The sequence below is a fragment of the Theobroma umbraticum genome, unplaced genomic scaffold (genome assembly GCF_002168275.2).
Source record: "Theobroma umbraticum cultivar Fairchild unplaced genomic scaffold, ASM216827v3 scaffold_86.0, whole genome shotgun sequence".
NCBI lineage: Eukaryota > Viridiplantae > Streptophyta > Magnoliopsida > Malvales > Malvaceae > Theobroma > Theobroma umbraticum.
In genome coordinates, this window is record NW_018397263.1 from 2,919,637 (window position 1) to 2,940,597 (window position 20,961).

General features: G+C 33.2%; 2 protein-coding genes across 2 annotated transcripts; both read left to right on the forward strand.

Moving 5' to 3' along the window:
- The first annotated feature begins 11,243 nt into the window (after positions 1-11,243).
- On the forward strand, positions 11,244-12,449 carry LOC110420312 (zinc finger protein ZAT5-like). Its single transcript, XM_021433581.1, has one exon. The coding sequence runs from the start codon at positions 11,473-11,475 to the stop codon at positions 12,337-12,339; it is 867 nt and encodes a 288-aa protein (XP_021289256.1). The 5' UTR covers positions 11,244-11,472; the 3' UTR covers positions 12,340-12,449.
- A 3,512-nt stretch (positions 12,450-15,961) lies between these two features.
- LOC110420313 (Ankyrin repeat family protein) lies at positions 15,962-18,278 on the forward strand. Its single transcript, XM_021433582.1, has 6 exons — positions 15,962-16,243; positions 17,021-17,112; positions 17,215-17,293; positions 17,377-17,471; positions 17,754-17,849; positions 17,922-18,278. Exons 1-6 carry the CDS (start codon positions 16,066-16,068, stop codon positions 17,997-17,999), a joined length of 618 nt encoding a protein of 205 aa, XP_021289257.1. The 5' UTR covers positions 15,962-16,065; the 3' UTR covers positions 18,000-18,278.
- Positions 18,279-20,961: the final 2,683 nt, after the last annotated feature.

Genomic DNA, 20,961 nt, shown 5'->3' on the forward strand with positions numbered 1-20,961 from the left:
CAGTCCCTTTATTGATCACTAATGTACATAACACACTACAAGGACTTTATTTTTCTAAGAAAAAGGCCACCCAATTAAAAAACCTAAATTCAATTTTCTTTCCTCAAATAAGGATCTGAATTTTGTTTATCCTCAGCATATTCCAAAAAGCATTGTTACTGATAATATTTAATATAATGTTCTTGGGAAGTTAGGGTTGGTAAAGCCTAGGCTTAATGGCAATTTGTGATTTAAGCTACCAACAGGTCCCCTCATATAAGCCAAGGCCAAACAGTTTAGTGAATAAGACAGCTAATCCACTAATTGATGAGAGCATTTCCTGAAAATTTCAAATCCTTCTGTGCTTTGGGAAAAACTCTAGAGCAATTGGAAGGACTTAGATTGGTATTAATTTGAATTTTTTTAATTCTTATTAGATTTTTTTAATTAAAAAAAGGGAAATTTGAATCATATTTTTTAAATAGGGATTATATACTAACTAATGAGTCAAATATTCTGATACTCATCATTAGTAATTTGATATGTAATTGTTAAACGAAAACTGTAACAATTTTAATTCTTATTAATGTCCTCTCTATTGAGTATAGCTAGCACAAGTTGTTTAATGCAATAAAAGGAAAAAAATATTACCAGGAAGGGAAAATCAGTTAGAGGTATTAAATCCACCCATTATAAATTTGATAACTTTAGCCAAACCTAACCCTATTCTATGTGATTCAGTCGTTTCCTTCTATATCCGGAAATATTAACAACTAATTCCAGCTCCATAATTAGTTCATCCAAGCTGGCTCCTGCTTATCCAGTTACAACTTGAGTAAATACGGTTTCACTTTTCTTCTTCTTCTTCTTCTTCTTGTTATTATTATTATTTCAAGATTTAGTAATACAAATTTTAAATGCGATCAAAAGTTCAATTGATGAATTTTTAGAAGCTTGGAAAATAGCTTTGTAAGAAGTTTGAATATAGGTCACATCACTCATTATCTTGGGTATAAAGTATTGATACCGAAATTTTATATTCATGTTCCTCAAGCTATTAGATAATGCACATGCATACAAGCCTTTTGTTTGGTTTATATTGAACAAAGAGTAAGATGTTTGCAACTTGCCAGTATATTCATTTGGTGATACTCATATTGGACATTGGCCTAATGTGACCGTTGGCAGTGTTCTCATCTTTTTCAAACTCATTATTTTTTGTTTTAAAATAAGAAAGTTATTTGCAAAATTAGCATACATAATTTAGAGTTATTCATGCGAGAAATTAGCTCTTAATTTTAAATAATTGAAATGTTTCATTGCTATTCAATGAAGTAGATTGCAGGAAACTAACAGGGCTTTGTCAACAAAAATTTTACTAAAAGAATATTTTTGTTAATGTTATTTTCAAAGTTACGAACAAATTGTTAATAAAATTTTTATTGATTAAATTTGATGATATCATTAGTGGAATTCATATTCAATTAAATATGTTAACTATCGCAATCCACATTTTATATTGGAATTAAGGATGTGATGCAATGAAATAAATTTGGATTTGGGTCTATTTACTTACACCTTTCTTTTCTAATTAATGAACAATGCAAAGAATAGAACTGATAAGGTAGGAGCCTGTTGTGCTAAATTAGTTATATATCCTTACCCTAGAGAGGAAGCACATTAAAAGTTGAATTAGTTAATAAAAAATTTAAAAACCATAAAGGTTATCATATGGGTTTCCTAATTTCAGTAAGTTATGATTAGAATGACTCCTTTTGGAGCTTACGATTATGATTAGATAATAGACAAGAGGGCAAGTGCTACCAACTCTACTGATTTATTCACATCCCACCGTTCTCCAAGCATTAATCATTTACCACTATTTTCCAAATAGAGACAAGATTTTACAACTTTTTGTTTGTAGATTTGAATTTAAAACACTTGGATTTGTAACTGCAGCACATGCATGATTTATAGCATGGAGAGCTAGAAACTTCTGTTAAATCTCTTTTTGGATCACTGAGCATTTTGCGGACATGATTATCAATCTGAAAGTAAATTTTTTTTAAGGGTTTGATTCAATTCTTGATATATATTTATTTTATTAAAAAAATAAGTTTGAATTTTTTTAAGTTAATAAAAAATATAAAAGTCAAATTAATTCTTTCAACAAATCAACTATATACCCACATTCATCAATCTTTTGATATTTGCTTCAAAACAACAACAAATTATGGAAAAAGTCTCATAATTCAAATTACAAAATAGGTAAAAGGCATGAAGCTTGGAAGGTATTAATCACTTAAAATCATTTACAAGTAATACCAACAAGTCAACCACTTAAAATTGAATTATATAGGATTGAAGATTAAGGAAATGTATTTAAATTCAGTCATGGTTACTTGTTTCTCAATTTTCATGTTTCCAGTTTGTCCTTTTCATTGGTGAAATTAATAGATGGGATATGATGTGGAAAAGAGCAGTGGGGCACGTGAGGGTGTACGTGAAAGATGGGGGCAGAATGAGAACAAAGCATGTTACCACCAGGCTGGCAGTGGTGATTGGTTGGTTGGGCACCGTAAGTAGCAAACCCTTGAGTGCCAGCTGTAGCCCAATCCCCTTCCAACTAGTGGTGAAGGCCCACTACGGATCTTTACCATCACGATTTAAGAAGCATATTTTTTATTATAATTAAATAATTACAAAAGTAAAATAAAAAGGAATTACAGTGAAATAGTTCACGGTTTGGACCATCTCTCCCCCTTGTTGTCAACCAGTCAAACAAGTGGCTCAGTCTATACTAGTCTTAGACACTTCTGTCTTTGAGGGAGGATCCAAACTCGATTCTATGAGAATGATTGATGCCTAACTATTGATAACGTGATTCAATGGTGCCTTGGGCTATTGTCATATGAAAAATAGAATAAAATGAAACTTATATAAAGGCATTTAATCTCCTGAATGTGAATTTATATTTTGGAGCAATTCATATAAACTTATCAGGGAAAAGGATGCACCTCTTTGTTTCGGTTAACTGGTTAGAATAGAGTTGGGACAAAAGCCACAGCCCTAGGGAAAATCTACTTGCTAAGGAGGGTAGGTGAACCATGGGGGACCAAGTCCCAAAGCTCGAAGGACGTACCTCTCTATGAATTTGATAATTACTTGACAAATTGATAATGGACAAAAAATGTTCAATGATTAATGAATGAAGCCTTGGCTTACTTCAAAAAACAAAGGAAAAAACAATGCACTCTTAATTTCATCGTAAGAAGAATAATAGTCCTCCATTTTCAGGTGTTTAATTATTATCATCATTGTCATTATAAGTAGTACTGCTTAAGATATATGAGTACCATTGTATACATTATTGGAGCCCCAGATTCAACTAAAGAATAAAATTTCTATGTTCAAAGTTTTCTCACCAGACAACTAACTTTCTCAACAGAATCAAAATTCAGACCCACGGGCCACAGCCATGGAAAATCCAGGCAATCAGGGCCCTTTGCATACATGTAGCTCAGCCTTAGCGAAATGAAGTCTTCATCAGGTGGCCTTTCCGTCATATAAACTGAAGCAATTATGTATTATGATAGGGCACACTCAGCTCTATGATTTCGTTTTCAAACAGTGGAGCAAGCCAGTAAGAATCTTTTGCTTATGTTGTCCCCTTCCATTAATTAGCAATGAAACAGACCTCGGCCTTGATCATGAGCTCTAAAAACCATCAACCATTTTCTATTAGAATTTTGATTTTCTTAATAAAAGATTGGGTTTTTTCTACTACTTCTGATCTAGAGAATGTCCATTCTTCTATCTTTAATTAACACCAGTCCAAGAAATTAATGTACATGGTGACTAATTAGAAAAGAAATTTAAGAGCATCACATTCATTGTTTTGTGTAGGTCAATTCTTTACATGTAAAAATCACATGCCATTACGCAAGCAAAGGGAAGAAGTTTAAGGAGTTTTCCAGGGGCTGTAGAAAATTTTATGGCTGAAAATTTAAAAATATGCTTGAAAAGAGAAGTGTGTTATAAAAGACAAACATGTGGGGGCAGGGTGAGAGAGTGAGTCCGTGAGATTTTTGGTCATAGAATACGGCTTGTAATTGACTGTGAGCCAATCCCAGCAGCATCTGTGAAACTGCAGAGTTCTAAGATTTGGAATGATTCCCAGAATCCACCGTCCAAGATACTGGTGGGCAAAGTTTGCAAGCAGATAACCATGAGTTCACTATGCCATGGAAAGATAAAGATCACTTATTTTCAAACCTCACATTAATCAACATTAAATCAGATAGTTAGCACTATACCTGAAATAAGCACACTTATGTAAAGAGTATGCAACGAGTACAATGGACAGTCCGACGTACACTCAAGATTTCATAAAATAAATTTTTAGATTTGCACATGTTTGATGCTACTGTTTCATAAGATGCGGTTATACAAGTTGACTTAAAAATTGTATATTTCATGACTTTTTATTTAGGTATTTGGTATAAAAAAAGTGAGTATATTCTCCTAATGTGTTCAATTAAATTATATTACAATATTTATTTTTTAACAGATCACTGTAATATACATTTGTAATGCAATCACATTATAATTGACAAATGTAATGTAATTATAGTTCAAAACTAATACAATCACTTAAAATTATACTTTGTAATGGTATTAGAGGTATATTGACCTTTTAATTTTATTACTTTGTTAAAGATATTTTGTAATGTTATAATTAAAATAAAAAATATTAAAATAAAATATATAATATAAGAATTAGAAATTAAAATAAAATAAAATATAAGAAATTAAAATGTATATAATATAGGTAAAAGAAATTAAAATGAAATATATAATATAAAATATTATATTAAAGAAATGAAAATAAATATATAAAATCATAATAAGAAATAAAAATAAAATATATGACATTAAAAATATATTTAAGAGATGATATTATATAAAAATTAGTAATAAAATATACAAATATATTAAACTTTCACTTTAATAAATAAAGATAATTTTAAAAATTAATATTATATTCTCAACAAAGTACTTATAAATCAAATGCTGCAATACTAAATTCCTTACATTTTAAGTATTATTTTGATTTTATACCAAATATTATAATATTTTTTTTCTATAATCATATTACTTACAATCACATTATCTATAATCACATTACATTGTAAAATACTAAATGTCATTTTATTGTCAACTTGATGGCGTCTCACCAATCACCATTTAAATGAATAGAGATGGCAGTGGGTACCCTATTACAGGGTACCCGTACATACTCAATCCGATTATATAAGATTAAGATACTTTATAATTTGGTTTGAATAGTAATTTTACTATATGTATCAGGGTTCGGATAGGGTTCAAGTACCAACCATGGGTATCCGCTACCAAAACCCGATTATGTTTTTTTTTAATTTTATATAATTAAATACAAATCTATATTGTTAATTAAATTAATTTATGAAATTATAATTATTAATTAATTTATAATATCTTTTAATACATATACTCTATATATTGTGTTAATTTATAAAGGATATAATTATTATTATTATATATATACTTTAAATATATAAATATGCTTACTTTTTATTTTGTATTAATGTTACAAAAATTATAATTTATAAAATTATTAATTATAATATATATTTATATATATATATATATTTATAAAATATATACTTAAATAGAAGTTGTTAGATTAAAATAGTTTTGGACCTACTTATTTTTTTAATTTCATGTAATTAATAACAAACCCATGTAGTTAATTAAACTTGTAATGTTGTTTAAGTTGTTGTTTGGATATTTATTTTAAGTTATTTAAGTTGATATTTAAGATATTTATTTTTGATTATTTAAATTTAAATTTTATTATTTATATATTTTTATAAATTTAATTATTAGTGAATTATAGGAAATATGGAGATAAATATTATTGTATATAAATACGGATACAAATTTGAGTTCAGATAATTAGGTTTTCATGAAGAGTATTTTAATAATTTTTTATATAATTGGATTTTTAAACTGATTTGAGTAATTATCGAATTGTGAGTATGTATTAAGGTTCGGATTAAAGTAATAAATTTAAAAATTATTCGAGTAATTATAGAGTTTAGTAATTTTATTTACTAATCGGGTTTGAATACCTTACCCGTTAACATTCCTATAAATGAACTGATGTGTTGAAAGCTGAGAAGTTGGTTATGTTTTTGTGAGCTGTTTATCTTTAATTCTGCCAAGTTCCTAGCCGTTCTGGAATTGAAGGAGTTTTAAGTGTATTGCCAGCGGTGTGTGCTTGTTCAGGAACTGCAGTAATATTCCACTTGGGTTTTTGGAGAGGGGATGGTGGAGATGCAAGGCCACAAGGCCCACTGCAAATTTGATGCAAAGTTTTTAAGGGCCTATGGCATATAAATGTTAAGGTCCACCTGGAATTAAAATGGAGAGGACAGCCCCTTCATCTAGGGTCCAGTAGTTATGCCCCTAGCTTGGATTTGCTAAGTAAGCTTGGGATAGTCGAGACCTGACCCAAAGCTATCAGATATTCAAGGGTTTGCTACTTTTGTTTGTTGGAGGCATCCATGGAGATGGGTCAGTTCCTGGTTTTCTACTTTCGCCCATATTGCTCTATGCTACCCAGTTCGGTTTGTTCACAATACCATAGATTTGAATTTCTTTTAGTTGCTTGATTTTTTTTATTTAATACTCCAATTATTGTTACTTCTTTTTCACTATAATTAGTTACCCATAAAAGCATCACAATATTGTTAATTGCTTAAGAATTATTAACCTAACTTTTCATACTATTTGTATTTGATCTATAGATTTAGACGCATTATTGAAAATTATCACGCTAGTATAAATTAATTAAGCCACAGCTTAATTCTATATAAATTGATCAATTCATTATAATTTTTTTTGTTACATTTCAGTTATTCTTTCTGAAATCTTTGACATATCATTAGCTCTCATTTAATTTATTTTTTTAAAATTGATTTTAATTTATTAATTTAATTTTCATTAATAATATACATAAAAATAATAAGATATTTAATGGGTAGTATTTAGAATATTTTGATATAGGTTCGAGTTAGATATTTTAAAAAAATAACTACCTTACTCGTGCACATCTCTAAACATTATTAAGTATTATATATATATATATATACACACACACATACACAAATTAATCTCTTAATTGTGAGTAGTCTAAATGTTCAATATACAATTTTGAATAGCAAACACACCATGAACCTTCGAAAAAATATATAAATATTTAAATAAAATAAAATAGCTTTATCTCTTAAGTTTTGATCGAAATTATATGAAGATTTATTAATTTTTAAAATAGACACCCCGTTTCAAAAAAATATTTTTAATTGTACATTTAGGTTTGGCCATTAGTCAACTATTAATGTTTTTATCAATTTGATGACATAACAAAAATAAAAAAATAATTTTACTCTTAATTAATTTTTAAAATTATTATTATATAATTTTATTAATTTTTTTATTAATTAAAAAAAATCTCTTTAAATGGAAAGCATTAAAGCTCCCTTGGGAAGTTCGATTGGGACTTTTAAGGGAGCACTGGATCAGGTGCTCCCCTTGGGGAGCCCAATGCTCCTTTAGGGAGCCTCAAATGGGCTCCCCTTGGGAAGCACCGGTACTTCCCTCCTCCCTCGGCCGGTGCTCTCATTTCTTGGAGAATTAAGGAGCACCGATTGGTGCTCTTTTTTTTTTTAATATAATAATAATTTTTAAAATCAATAAAGAAATAAAAAGTATTTTAATCTTTTCGTAATCTTTGTTAATGATATTTATATTTTTTTGGTGAAATGTCTATTTTGAAAATTAATAGATCCATTTGAAATTTCAACTAAAACAAAAAAAATGAGAGTATTTTATCCTTAAATTTAAGTTTGAACTCAAAAAATATAAATAGTGAACCATATATACGTCTTGATAATTTATTAAATTAATGATTTTTCATTAAATCAAAATATTTGCTAATTTTGAGAGATAGAGGTTTTGAGCTGTACAAAAGGGTCTATACATTTCAAACAATCAGATAACTTTTGGTGGGAGTGGGCATCAAGTCGTTATCTTTGGAAAGAAAGACATTTCCTTGGTTACTTGTCTTTGCTGTTCTGGTGTTGTAGTTGCAACTTCTAAAGTGGTTTACTTCAAAAGCATAGTACTGTGACCACTACTTCTACCCGAACCTCCCCATTACCACCAGTTCTTCAACAGAACCAAGCATTAAATTGCAACTTCTAAATGATGAATTGCTGCCATAAGAGTACTCGATCATATTTGCATGAAACAAAGGTTTTAGTGCTTGCAACTTGGAATTTTCTGCCCCATAATCTTAATAAATTAATCGAAACTTTATCATTAATAAATTATTTGAAATTTTATTATTAAATCAAATTTTCAGTATACATCTGAATATTTAATTGTTTTTTAAGGGATGTAATGTGGTGTTTTGATGAAATTCGATGTATTAATGTTAGCATAATCACACCCATCTAAGTATTTAAATTAATGATTAAAATACGCATGATCACTTAGCATATTTCAAAACTTCCCTTCCTTCAACAGAAAAAAAAAAAAACTAAAATCTAATAGGTTTTAATTAGCAAGGTTGATATAAATTAAAGGCAATATAGTCTCATGCTTCATGGGACAGACTAACAGTACTGTAGCTTGCTAAAGACAGTAGGGAAGATTTTCTTTTCTCACATGTGAAAGCAAGTGACCTATAAATTAATAGGATTTAGTGTAGTAGAAAACTAGAAAGGACAATCTACAAATTAACTGTCGAAAAAACCTTAAGTTGTCAAGTGGAAACTACGTTGAAATATATGAATTGTGCAGCACTAAAATATAGTGCATTGAGTCGACTCCAAATCCAACCCCACAATGTCTTGTTACAGAGGAATTTAAAAAATATATATGAAACATTGTCTCTTTCTCTCTATAATCATTGCAGCTTTGAAACTCTCTTATTAGATTCACATTCCATGAAACTTCCCTTCATGAAGGAGCTTCCTTAGTCCTGTACCACTATCATCAATAATTCACTTCGTATTGTCTCTCCATGATTATCCTCCATCTGATCAATATTGTTACACCAAGAACAAGAGTAATCGGCTGTTTTATTCTTTTTAAAGCATATTCTCCATAATAATGATTCAGTGTCAAATCATTCCTTAAAAGCTAATTAAAACCGTATAAATTAAAGCAAGGAAAACCCTTGCAAAGTTAATCAATTATTGATTGATCATTCTCATTTTTCATTTGGGATATTTTTTTACATGTATGAGGTGTAAACATCATACTTCCTAAAACGTGTTCACACACCAGCTAGAAGACTTGCTCTCCATTTTGTCTAAAATTGAATAACAAATTGCATTATCTTATAATTCTATTCTTCTATATTCCAGGTACAATGTAAGGTAAAGGGGTGGAGAAGCAGTAGCAGTACAAGGAAGAGTTAAGGAAACAAGAAAAGAGCATGGAAAGCAAAGAACAAATTCATAGAAAAGAAATTCCATTTTTAAGTACTTCACCCACCAAATCCACAAAGAAATTGTTTGAGAGTTTGATGCTTTACTTTAGGTCACTAACTACTGCTGATGCTGGCGTTTGCCCTTACTTGCCTCTCACAATCCTTTCTTCCCAAATAATAATTCCTTACGCCAAGAATCTATCCCATCCACGACACACTCCTCCCCTCCAATCATTCACTTGGCATACACTCTCTTGTAGAATTGGCAAACCCTCCCTTCCTCCGTTGCAACTGTGACCTAGCTCGCCGTCCTTGCATTTTATAAAATTTATGTGATGGTCGGTTCATGCTTCGCAGATTGCTTGACTCCAACATGCAAACTGCCTTGTTCACAGAAAACAAGAATGTTCTATGCAACTAATTGTTTTGGCTATAACTTTATATGAGAAATTCCGACTTAACCTGACATGATTGTTGTTTTTCTTTGGCGTCTGAGGATCAAATTCGTTGCTTTTTCTTAATATTTCTCAAATGTACAAAAATAATTTACAATAGTTATACTAAGAAATGAATGCATACATATGCATGATGTTGCCCACAAATTTGTTTATGTTGCTAAAGTCAACTGGTTCATTAATTTAGAGAAATGGAACATGCCAATTAATTCACACTACTGTATTAACAAATGATCTTCTTGGTCTGTACTAACTCCAAAGGAAGGGTTCACAAAAATAATCTCTGATGATTGACTTTTTATAGAATGTACTGCTGTGTTTTGATGGAAAGGCTGTCACTGTTTTTCTGTGGCCATTACCAACCTCAAATGATTGGGGTAAATAGATTAGGAAATTCATCAAATTATTTGGATCACATAGCCGGCGTGATTTGGGGGGGTTATTGACCACCCAAGAAGCAAACCCTGTATATATAATTCACGACTGGGGGTGGGTCAACTGCACATGATCTTCTTGATTGAGTACTGGGTTAACACAATGTCCATATAATTAAAACTGAAATTTTAGACATTGTAATATCCTTTTTAGAGACAGAAATTAAGACAACTAAGTATGAGGGTAAAAAGCTGTATATATACATATATATATATGGTAAACACTAATACAAGGAGAGCCCTTTTTGTAGGGAGTAACTAATGTCTTGAGAAGTCTTGACCCATTCGGTTATCTAATGACTTAATATCAAGAGGGGTGGCCTAAATGGCAGTAATTAAGGGAATGGCTACGGGATTAAGCATACTGGTGTTAGTTGGCTTAAGAAAGTAGTATTAATTAATAGTTATATTGATCAGTTAAAGGGAGCTTTATTATTCCAAACTAGTCACCAAAACAACCATTCAAAATACCAACTTGGGGCAAAGGTAGTTTTAATTAAAGTAGTTTTGTATGCAGTTAAAAAAACCAGGTTACAAAAAGTATTAACAAAGACTAACAGAAACTCCAAGCAAGAAAAGCAAATAAAAGGAGAAAAAAGGGGGGTGGAGAGGCGCAAATTCTGTGGTTCCAGGCTTGCAAACCAATCCTCCCAGAAGGGAATCGTTGGGAAAAAGTAATGGGTTTGCTTCAAAGCCAACCGAATCTCACTCGTTTCCTCGCCTTCGCATACTGACATTGCATCTTCCCTTTCATATGTAATGCAACACCTTTCTCTCTCCCTCTCTCTTATTATATACACTTGTGTTTTTGTATTGTGCCTATATATACTTATAACTTCCAAGGTTGGAAACACAATACTGGAAAGCAAATTCCAGGGTAACTGTTCACAGGGTTTCAATCTTTTTCTTTTTTGACTCTTTTTCCTGATAGAAACCTTTCACTGAATTAACATATCTTCTGCATATTAACATCCACTCCCTTCTCTCTTGCTTTCATCACATACATCCAATCATCCATCTCTCTCTCTCTCTTTTCCAAGCTTTTTGTTGTATATAATTAGAGATGATGATGATGGAGGGTCAGGAGGAAGTTGTTCTTTGTAAAGATCAGTTGCAAATCATCAAAGGCAAGCGTACCAAGCGTCCAAGGCCGCTGTCGCCTCTGACTTTGGTGATGGCTTCAAGCACGACATCTAGCGGAGGAGAAAGTGGAGGCGAAGGTGGGAGAAATACTGATGATTCGGGAGGGTTTGAAAGAGCTGTTGCTTCGCCAACAACATCTGTTGATGAGTTAACAGAAATTAGCACGGAAGAAGAAGAAGACATGGCCAATTGTTTAATACTTTTGGCTCAAGGCCAAACAAGAATAAAACCATCAGAACCGGCTTCTTTGGCAACAACAAGCAAGACGGGGATATATGTTCACCAGTGCAAAACATGTAACCGGTGCTTCTCTTCGTTCCAGGCGCTTGGTGGACACAGAGCAAGCCATAAGAAGCCCAAGGTTAATAATGAAGAGAATAAAGGATTGGTGTTTGTGAGAGAGGATGACGATCAATTCAACAACATGAACACAGCCCTTTCACTCCAAATAACAAATAAGGCTGTTTTATGCAATAGCAGCAAATCCAAAGTTCATGAATGTTCGATTTGTGGTGCTGAGTTCTCTTCCGGACAAGCTCTTGGGGGTCATATGAGGAGACACAGGACGTTTACTAATGTACCGACAACAACAGCTACAACAGCTTTGAGTGTTGGAACAAGAAGTCCTGAATCACAGGAGTCCAAGAAACCTAGAACTGTTCTGCAGTTGGATCTTAACCTTCCGGCACCGGAAGATGATCATCTCAGGGAAACTAAATTTTCCTTTGCTTCCAAGGAAAAGCTACTGGTTTTCTCGGCTTCTTCTTTGGTTGATTGCCATTACTAGAAATGCAAGTCCAATATCTTTTTAATTCTTTTGGGGGGAAGTTTCTGTCACCCAAAAATCAATGTGTATGATTAACATTATTTCTCACTAATATCATTCATAATTGTCCATTCTTTGAATTCGTTTAAATTTAGCTTGTTCCATGTTAGTGAAGTTGAAAAATTCTTTGGTAAAGTTGCTAGCTATAGCTAGATTTTGTTTTTTCATAGTAGCATTTGATCCATAAAAAGATAAAGAAGCATGTGATGAAGTAGAAAGAAAGAGAGAGAGAGAGAGAGAGAGAGAGGAGTAAGGAGAGCAAAGGAGAATTAGGGAGGGGGTGTTTGGCATGAGTTTGCCACCACCAATTCCACAACCGAAAGTGGTGGATTAGGTTCTCTTTTTTGGCTTGCAAGAAAGCTAAAGCTCCGTCTCTGTCTATCTGTTTCATTAATATGACAAAAATTAAACGGATGGCAACCCAGCCAGATTGCTAACTGCCCTCCTTTTATGGATCCACCTATGCACTTAGGTCAAGTACACTACACACACACAGACTCTCACACTCAGATTTAAAACCACAGCTAATGTAGTGACCCATGTGAACAAACAAGTGGCCAAATTAATTTTGTTAGTTCCTTAAACAAACAGCCTGACTTAGTAGCCAAACTTTAATTAAGAACCGGACCTGATAACAGATCTATGCTTAAGGTGATTAGTGAGCGGAAGAGTCTGATTGTTTACTTGATTTAGGTTAGTCTTAGCAGCATTCTTGTCAAAAGATGTTTGAGACCCAAAACGTCTACAAACTGAAAACAATGATAGCATTAAGTTGTTTGAGACTGGATCACTGCAAAAAGTGCCTTTAGAGATATCTCTCATCCTATACTTGTCTTCAAGTGAAGGTGAACGTGTGTTGTCACAAATAAGTATATATATGTAAGGACTCCATTCATTGTAAGATCAAAGAGGACAACCAACTCTTACATATACCTAGTTTTTTCCTTTTTGTCTTGCTCCACTTTCCATGCAAATATATAGCAGCCTCTTAAGAGAGAGAGAGAGAGAGAGAGAGAGAGAGACAGAGAGAAAAGTAACAATGAATTAAAGAGGTTATTTAAAAATTTTAGAGTTTGTCAAATGGGGCTAATGGGCATATTTCGTGGGTATTAAAAAGCCACGCCATGTGAAGCACTTTGCTCGGGGCATCCAAATCCATGAGAGAGAGAGTTGACAGAGAGAAATAGGGGATTATTTTCATTTGACATTGGCACATGTATGGTGGTCTCACATCATCTAAAAAAAACAAGAACTAACCCAATCCTAAAGTCTTTAATATTCATGGCCACCAAGAGGCCTACAATTTCACGTACAATTTAGATGGTATTTAATGTTTTTGGTGGTTGTTGAGGGCAAAAAGCTTTTTTCTTTTCTGCATGCTGGCCGTGGTGGCCACTCAATTAATAAGAGGAGCATATACAAAGTGTAAGTTTTGCAGTGGAGATCAGTTTCTGCAGATGTGATGGGCATATGCAAAGGTAAGTCATCCTGGTATATTATGCATAGTTGAATTTGGGTATTTCCCTTTTTTCTAACTCAAGCACGCAAGTCTTGGCTTTGGGGTGAAAGGCCTGAATCTACCAATGTCCCACCGAGTTGGCCCCTGGAGCAGACACTAGAGACCATGTCAATACATAGGATTTTAGGAATCTATGGTTGGAGTGCAGAGGATTAGTATCCAGGGCAGAATAGAATACAAATATCTGCTTCTTTCTGACCATTTCTTATTGCCCAAACATGACCATCAAGTTCAATGGAAAGACCAGTGTGGGGCAGAGAAAAAGCCTGTTTATAGTTATGACATTCTAGTTCCTACCTTTTTCCCTTTCAGAACTAACGAAAACGCAACTATGTACATATACACCTCCCCCGTCATATTTTTGCATGTTTTCTGTTTTGATACTTCATGCTTCATAGTGCTTTATATGTTAACAATTACCAGAAAAAAAAAAAGTTACACCCATAATTAGTCATTTTAAATCTACAAATAGTCAACATTTCTTTAAAAAATACTGATACCTCATGAGTATTATACTATTTGGTCAAAGTACATCTCAGTTCTTGTATTATACGAAATACTGATACCTCATGAGTATTATATTATTTGGTCAAAATACATCACAGGTTGCTGTATTATACATTTTTTTTCCTCAATTTAATCTTTCTATCTCAAAACTAGTTAATTTAGTTTTTACACTTTAAAATTTTATGCAATTAAGTTCCTCTTATCTATTTTTGTCCAAATCATTAGTAGTGCTGACATAACACTAATGTGGTAGACGAAATTGATGTGTAGATAAAAAAATTATTTTTTTTCTTTTCTCTTTTGTACAAAACTACATCGTTTTGATAAAATTATTTAAAGCACATTTAAATTGTTTTTTTTATCCTTCTTTCCTTCTTTCCTTCTCTCTAACTCTTTTGTCTCTCTACTCTACCTTCTACCCCAAACCTAGATTTCATTCACTGATTGTTGATTGCCTTATGCAGGTCAAAATTCCAATAAATAATATCAAAAAATTCAAATTTTTAACTTTTCCCCCCCCCCCTTAATCAAGATAGTTTTATATTATACTGATATGACATAATGACATTGTCATGTAATATTTTCACTTTTAGTATTATCGTCACATTAGCACATCATGTTAACGTCATATGAGTATAAAATGACAAATAATATTTTTATTATTAACAATTAGTTAAGCCTTAGTTGTCACGGATATCACATTAGAAAGACATGAAATGGATCTTAGGTATATAAATATGAGTTTTTCACAACTTATTAGATATGTTTTTTGAGTTGAGAATGTGAGTTCATAATTTATAGGTTTACTTAAGTTTTATTTTCAGAGTTTAAAACCGTACAAGATTAAGCTTAATTAAGTTTCAACCCGTGATGTTTGATATAAAATCAGTGGACCACCAATGTCGACCCCATGAGAGATACAAGGACTCTGTAAACTCAAATAATTGTAAAAGTCCCTCTCCTTTGTATATTTGGTAAGATTAGTGGATCGCATGAGAGATACAAGGGTGTATGTAAACTTGACTAGTATAAGAGTGCTCTCTTCTATATATTTGATAAGATCAGTGACACTATGAGAGATACAATAAGGTAGATAAACTCGGATTAATGTAAGAGTCCTTTCCTTAAGTGGTAAAAAGTAGGTAAAATATCACAAATTTCACAATGAACTCCATGAGAGATACAATGGTGTGTAAGTAAACTTAGACTAATGTACGAATCCATTTCTTTTGTAGTAAAGAACATGTAGAATATTATAGATTCTACATTAGTAATTGATGGAATGAGTTTTTGGTATCTAAACACAAACATTCTATTATTTATTATATATTTTTTTAGGTAGAAAACATAAGTTCGTGTTTTATATTGATTAGGCATAAGTTTCAACTTGTGACATTAGTCATAAAGTTTATTTTGTTTTAAAAATTAAAAGTTTATTTAAAATTTTTTAAATGGTTGAGAGATTGTTTTTTAATTATGTTTTATATCTTAATTAAGAAAAAGAATAATACATACTATTGCTGTTAAAGGTAAAAAGAAAATTTGCTGATGGGGCAAAGCTTCTAAACCGAAACCCCCTCAAAATCGTAGGTTAATTAATTCTCCGTAGGAACCAAAACAAAGAGAAAACAACAGAGAAATAGCAATTCGAAAAAAAAATAATGGCGGTTCCAGGGAGACGCAATGGATTGATGGAAGAAGACGAGCACGACGACGAAAACGCTCTCTTTGAAGAAAACGGTCTGGAAATGGACCTTGAAGCCGACACTCCTCCTCACCTCCGTGACCTCGCCGCCGCCGCCCAGCTCGGCGACCTGGACGCTCTTCGCCTCGCCCTAGGTTGTTTCCCTTCCTCGTTTACTTCTACTTTTCTCTCCTTCTTCTTCTCTTTGTTTTAGCTTCGTTCATTAAATTTTGGTGTTTGATTACCATAAAACCCTGCGGTTTTATCCTTTTCCTTTTTGAAACTTAAAAAGATTAGTGGTTTGGGGGTTGTTTTGATCTGTCATGACAGTCTTTTTTTGTTGGGTGTTTTTATGAGTTTTTAAGATAACCTATTTCAGTTCTATTTGATTTCTTAAGCATGTAGTAATTTTGGGTTAATGCTGGTTTGGTAATAGTAATTAACTTGTGAATCAAAATGGGAACCTTTTTTGTAGACTTGGTCAAGAGATTGGAATTCGAAGGAAATGATGAAAGTGTTTATAGGAAATAGATGAAGTAAAGGAATATCTTTTATGTTGATCTAAGTTTGTTAATGATAGAAGGAAGTGGGTAGTTAACATATCCATAGCGACTTAGAAATGAAAGCTTTGCATATATGATTTATAGTTTATAATGATACATGAAAAGTGGAATGAGCTGAAGTTGAGGCAAATTTCTGAGCAAGTCTAATTGCTTATTGTAGTTTTGAGTTTTGGTTTTTGCTGGCAATGTAACCTCACTGGTAGATATTGATTGAGATGGAAGGATTTATACTCGTTTGCTTGTTACACAACATATGTTCTCACAAAGGAACACCGGCTACGCTGTTTCTTTCATATCAATTGCACATTAAAATGTCCTTGTGTACTGTACCTCCTGCTGATGCGTTTTATTTTTCACTTGATTATGTAGACAACTTGAATGGCAGCATCGATGAACCTGTAGAAGATGGGGATACAGCTCTCCATCTTGCCTGCCTTTATGGTTATCTACCTTGTGTCCAGGTCAGTGTCCTGATATTGATGTTTCTTCCCATTGGTTATTTTGGATGCTGTTTATGTTCTAGCCCAAAAAAATCTTATGATTGATAATTTAATCCCATGCAGCTACTTTTGGAAAGAGGGGCTAATTTGGAGGCCAAGGATGAAGATGGGGCAGTTCCTTTACATGATGCCTGTGCAGGGGGTAGGCTGTATATTTTTGTGTAGAATCTTTATCTCTAATTAGGTATTGACTTTTTTTTCTTTCTTTTCCGATGACGTTTTCAGGATTTATTGATATAGTACAACTTCTACTTGGCACCGCCACCAACGCTGGATGTCTGAAAAGGGTGCTAGATACAGTTGATGCGGAAGGTGATACTGTGAGTACTACATAATACTTGAACCATCTTGAATGGATTCTGTTCTGCTTGGCTCATATGATTGCACACTGGTCAAAAATTTTATCTAAGCAAATAAGAATGGAAATTCTTTGGTCTCTTATCAAGGGGTACTTAAAATGACCAACTAAAATGAAACAGCTGCTTAGTTTTTTCCTCCCTCTCAGTCTTTCTCCCTTGTTTGTCTGAATACCAAATGTATTTTACATACTACTTAAGTCTTGTTCATGACTACTTCATGTCTGTATGGCCCTGTTTTGTCAGCCTCTTCATCATGCAGCACGAGGTGAGCATGTGGATGTACTACGACTGTTGCTGGCTAATGGGGCTTCTCCAACAAAGACAAACATATATGGAAAGGTTAGCCTTCAGAAAAATTTTTGAACTTATATGTTCTCTTCCTCAATGTGTTTCTTACCTGAAATTCTGCAGATCCCGCATGAGCTAGCTGACCCTGAAACGGAAGCGTGGAGAGTTTTAGATGCTGCTGCTGGGGCTGAGACCTCCTAATAAAACTACAGCCGATGATTCCTGAAAATTGTTTAGCTAGTGTTAGAGGAGCATGGCTGAGTGGTGGCCTCTTTTTCCCGCCACTCTGCCGTGGTCAATTGACAGCAAATAATTTTGAGGCTAGGATGAAATATTTTTGTTCTCATTTAATTTAATACATACTAGTATCTTAGGAGAAGAGAGAGCTTGTAAGTTACATAGCTTTTTAGTGCTACCCTGTTGACTGTTGTTAATCTCAAAGGAACAAATTTCTTACAGCAAATCATATTTTATGTCTTATGCAGTTTGTTTTTTGGATGATTTGGTTATATAATGTCGCAACTTTGCAAGACCGCTCAAACTGGACAGCTTGTTTTCTGTACCATCTAATGGCTTTAGGCTATGGCTGATGCCGCTTTCAAGTCTCAGCCTTCCCTGTTCCTCGTGGCAGCATCCCTTAGCCATAACCAACTTATCTTTCTTTATAATCGCTTAATGCAATAATTACTGCTAAATAATTATCCAAATTATTTGCCACACTCTAGAGAAAAACCTATTGCTTTCTGACACTCAGAATAATTAATACTAGCTGTACTTCCCTTGTTTAATATCTCATTCATTTGCTTGTCATAATTTATCTTGTAGTTAGCGTATATGTTTTAACTTAAGATATCCATTAACCAAATCAATGATCGAGAATCGAGAATAATCAACCAAATGAAAACTTATAGACTGTAAAGCCTGGAATCAACTATCATTATCCCGAATGTTATTCTTCCAGGGAGACCAAGAAGCAGCGTCACAAATTCCTCTTCGCTAATCAATGAACTAAATTCATGACCTACAACCAATCACTTATCACTAAAATGCTGGGCCATTGGCAGTTACATTGGCCAGCAGCAGATTCCTCCCAACCATAAACAGAACGACCTTTGAATTCTACTCTTGCACTGGAAATTCTACAACTCAGCTTTGCAGAGAACAGAGAGAGAGAGAGAGAGAGAGAGAGAGCTTAATAACTATTGGCTCTGTTCTCTCTTTCCTATTAAAAAACGCCTTGGAAATGACGGCTACGCTGGATAGAGCGCCGATTTTGATCATCCCATCAAGCTTCTTCTTATTGGCGATAGGGTTTAAGTCAACTATGTTTCTCTCGTCAACTTGCCAATACTTTCTTCCAAAGTCAAAACTAAATTTACCTTCTCCATTTAATTTTGGCTTTAGAGTATTCATGTTTTTAATGGTCTGTGTAGAAGAGTTGCTTGCTACTTGGATTTTCTGATAATTCTTTTACAACAAGTTCTATCACCACAATTGAGAGTGCCTTCGGAAAACTTGTGTATGACTTGAATCTCTCTTTAGTTTCCGTAAAATACTAAACTTCGTGTATTTGCTAGCATTGGTTCTAAGATTAGGACCATTGGCCTTGACCCGAAGCGCATGTTAAACTCGAGTACAAAACTTTTATCAATTTCTTTTGTGGGGAAAAATAGATATGTGGATATAATTTTTTATTTTTTTGGAAGATTAAATATGTGATGTATTTATATTAAAAGGAAAAACTAATTTACACAAAAGGAGAGAGAACTTGACAAAATCAGACCAAGATCCTTCTCTGGAGCTGGGATGGTTTTGACCCACCATACCAACCTCAATTTGATGATTTCCATCGCATTTGCAAGATCCCAAGGTTTTCCATCAAAGATCATTTCATTTCTATAAAGCCAAATGAATTAAATGATGATAAAAAATGACATTCTCCACACTTTCCTTTTAGAAATACTTACGTGAAGAGAGTTGTATGCCTTAAAAAATACGATAGTAGTATTTGGCATGCAGGTAGAGATATTCTAATCATCGTACCATGAGCACCACAATATTCAAAACAGGTGAAAAAGAGATGATTAACAGATTCAATTTCGTTGTTGCACAACACGTACAAGGACGCCTCCGGTTGCATAAGGTTTCTTTTGACAAGTTCCCTTTTAACGGCCACTCTACCCTTAAGTACTTGCCATACAAAGATTTCTACCTTTGGAGGAGCTAATCCAGTCCACACATTCTTCCACAATTCAATGTCTGTGTCGCAATTACTTAAAACGGATTTACAAAAGGAGTTGGTAGAATAATTACCATTCGGAGTGAGCTTCCAAATTAGTTTGTCCTTAATCTCCGGCTCAAGCTGGGTTCCCTGCAAGCAGTCCTTGAACCGTTCCCATGCCTCCTTCTCCCAATTAAAATCCTTTCACTTGTAGTTTTCAAATTAAAAAGACTAAGAATTGGGATCTTGAATCAGGTCCGTGGCATATAAACAACCAGCCAATAATTGTCAAGAAATGGCATCCAGCTTTGTGATCTTGTCCAAAAGCATTGATGATTGGCGTAGAGAATGTGCCTGGGCAAAACACAGATTAAAGGAGAAGACACTCATTTCAATCAGGTCTAAGCCTGTTTGGAGTGCTTATATTTACACTATTTGGATAGAGCATAATGTCAGGCTACATAAGGGAAGGTAGAGAACACTAGATGAGATTACTCACAGCACTAAGACTAGGTGGAAGCATCAACTTATCAATATAAGTAAACCTAACCCATATTCGAGTATTTGACTCATTGGTTAATACATGTTTCTCGCCAAAAGAGTAGAGTTTGAATTCTTTTCCTTTGATTAAAAAAAAAAACCTGACCCTGCTAATGACTCCGAGAAACTGGTAAATGCTATAGCGTTTTTAAAACCAAAATCTGTTGTAGTGTTTTACCTCTTATTGAGTTACTTTGAATCCAAAGGCAAAAGATGGAAACAAAAGAGAGAGTTATCTTATTTTTTGTTGACAGACTACCTAAATGGTGTGGTAATAACTTGTTATAATGGTTTTGGTTTAGATCATGAGAAATATGGATGGAGCTTGAGATTTATTGCTTGCGCCATGTTGAAGGTTAACTCAAAAAGGAATATCTAATATTTACTCTTTGATGGGTTTTT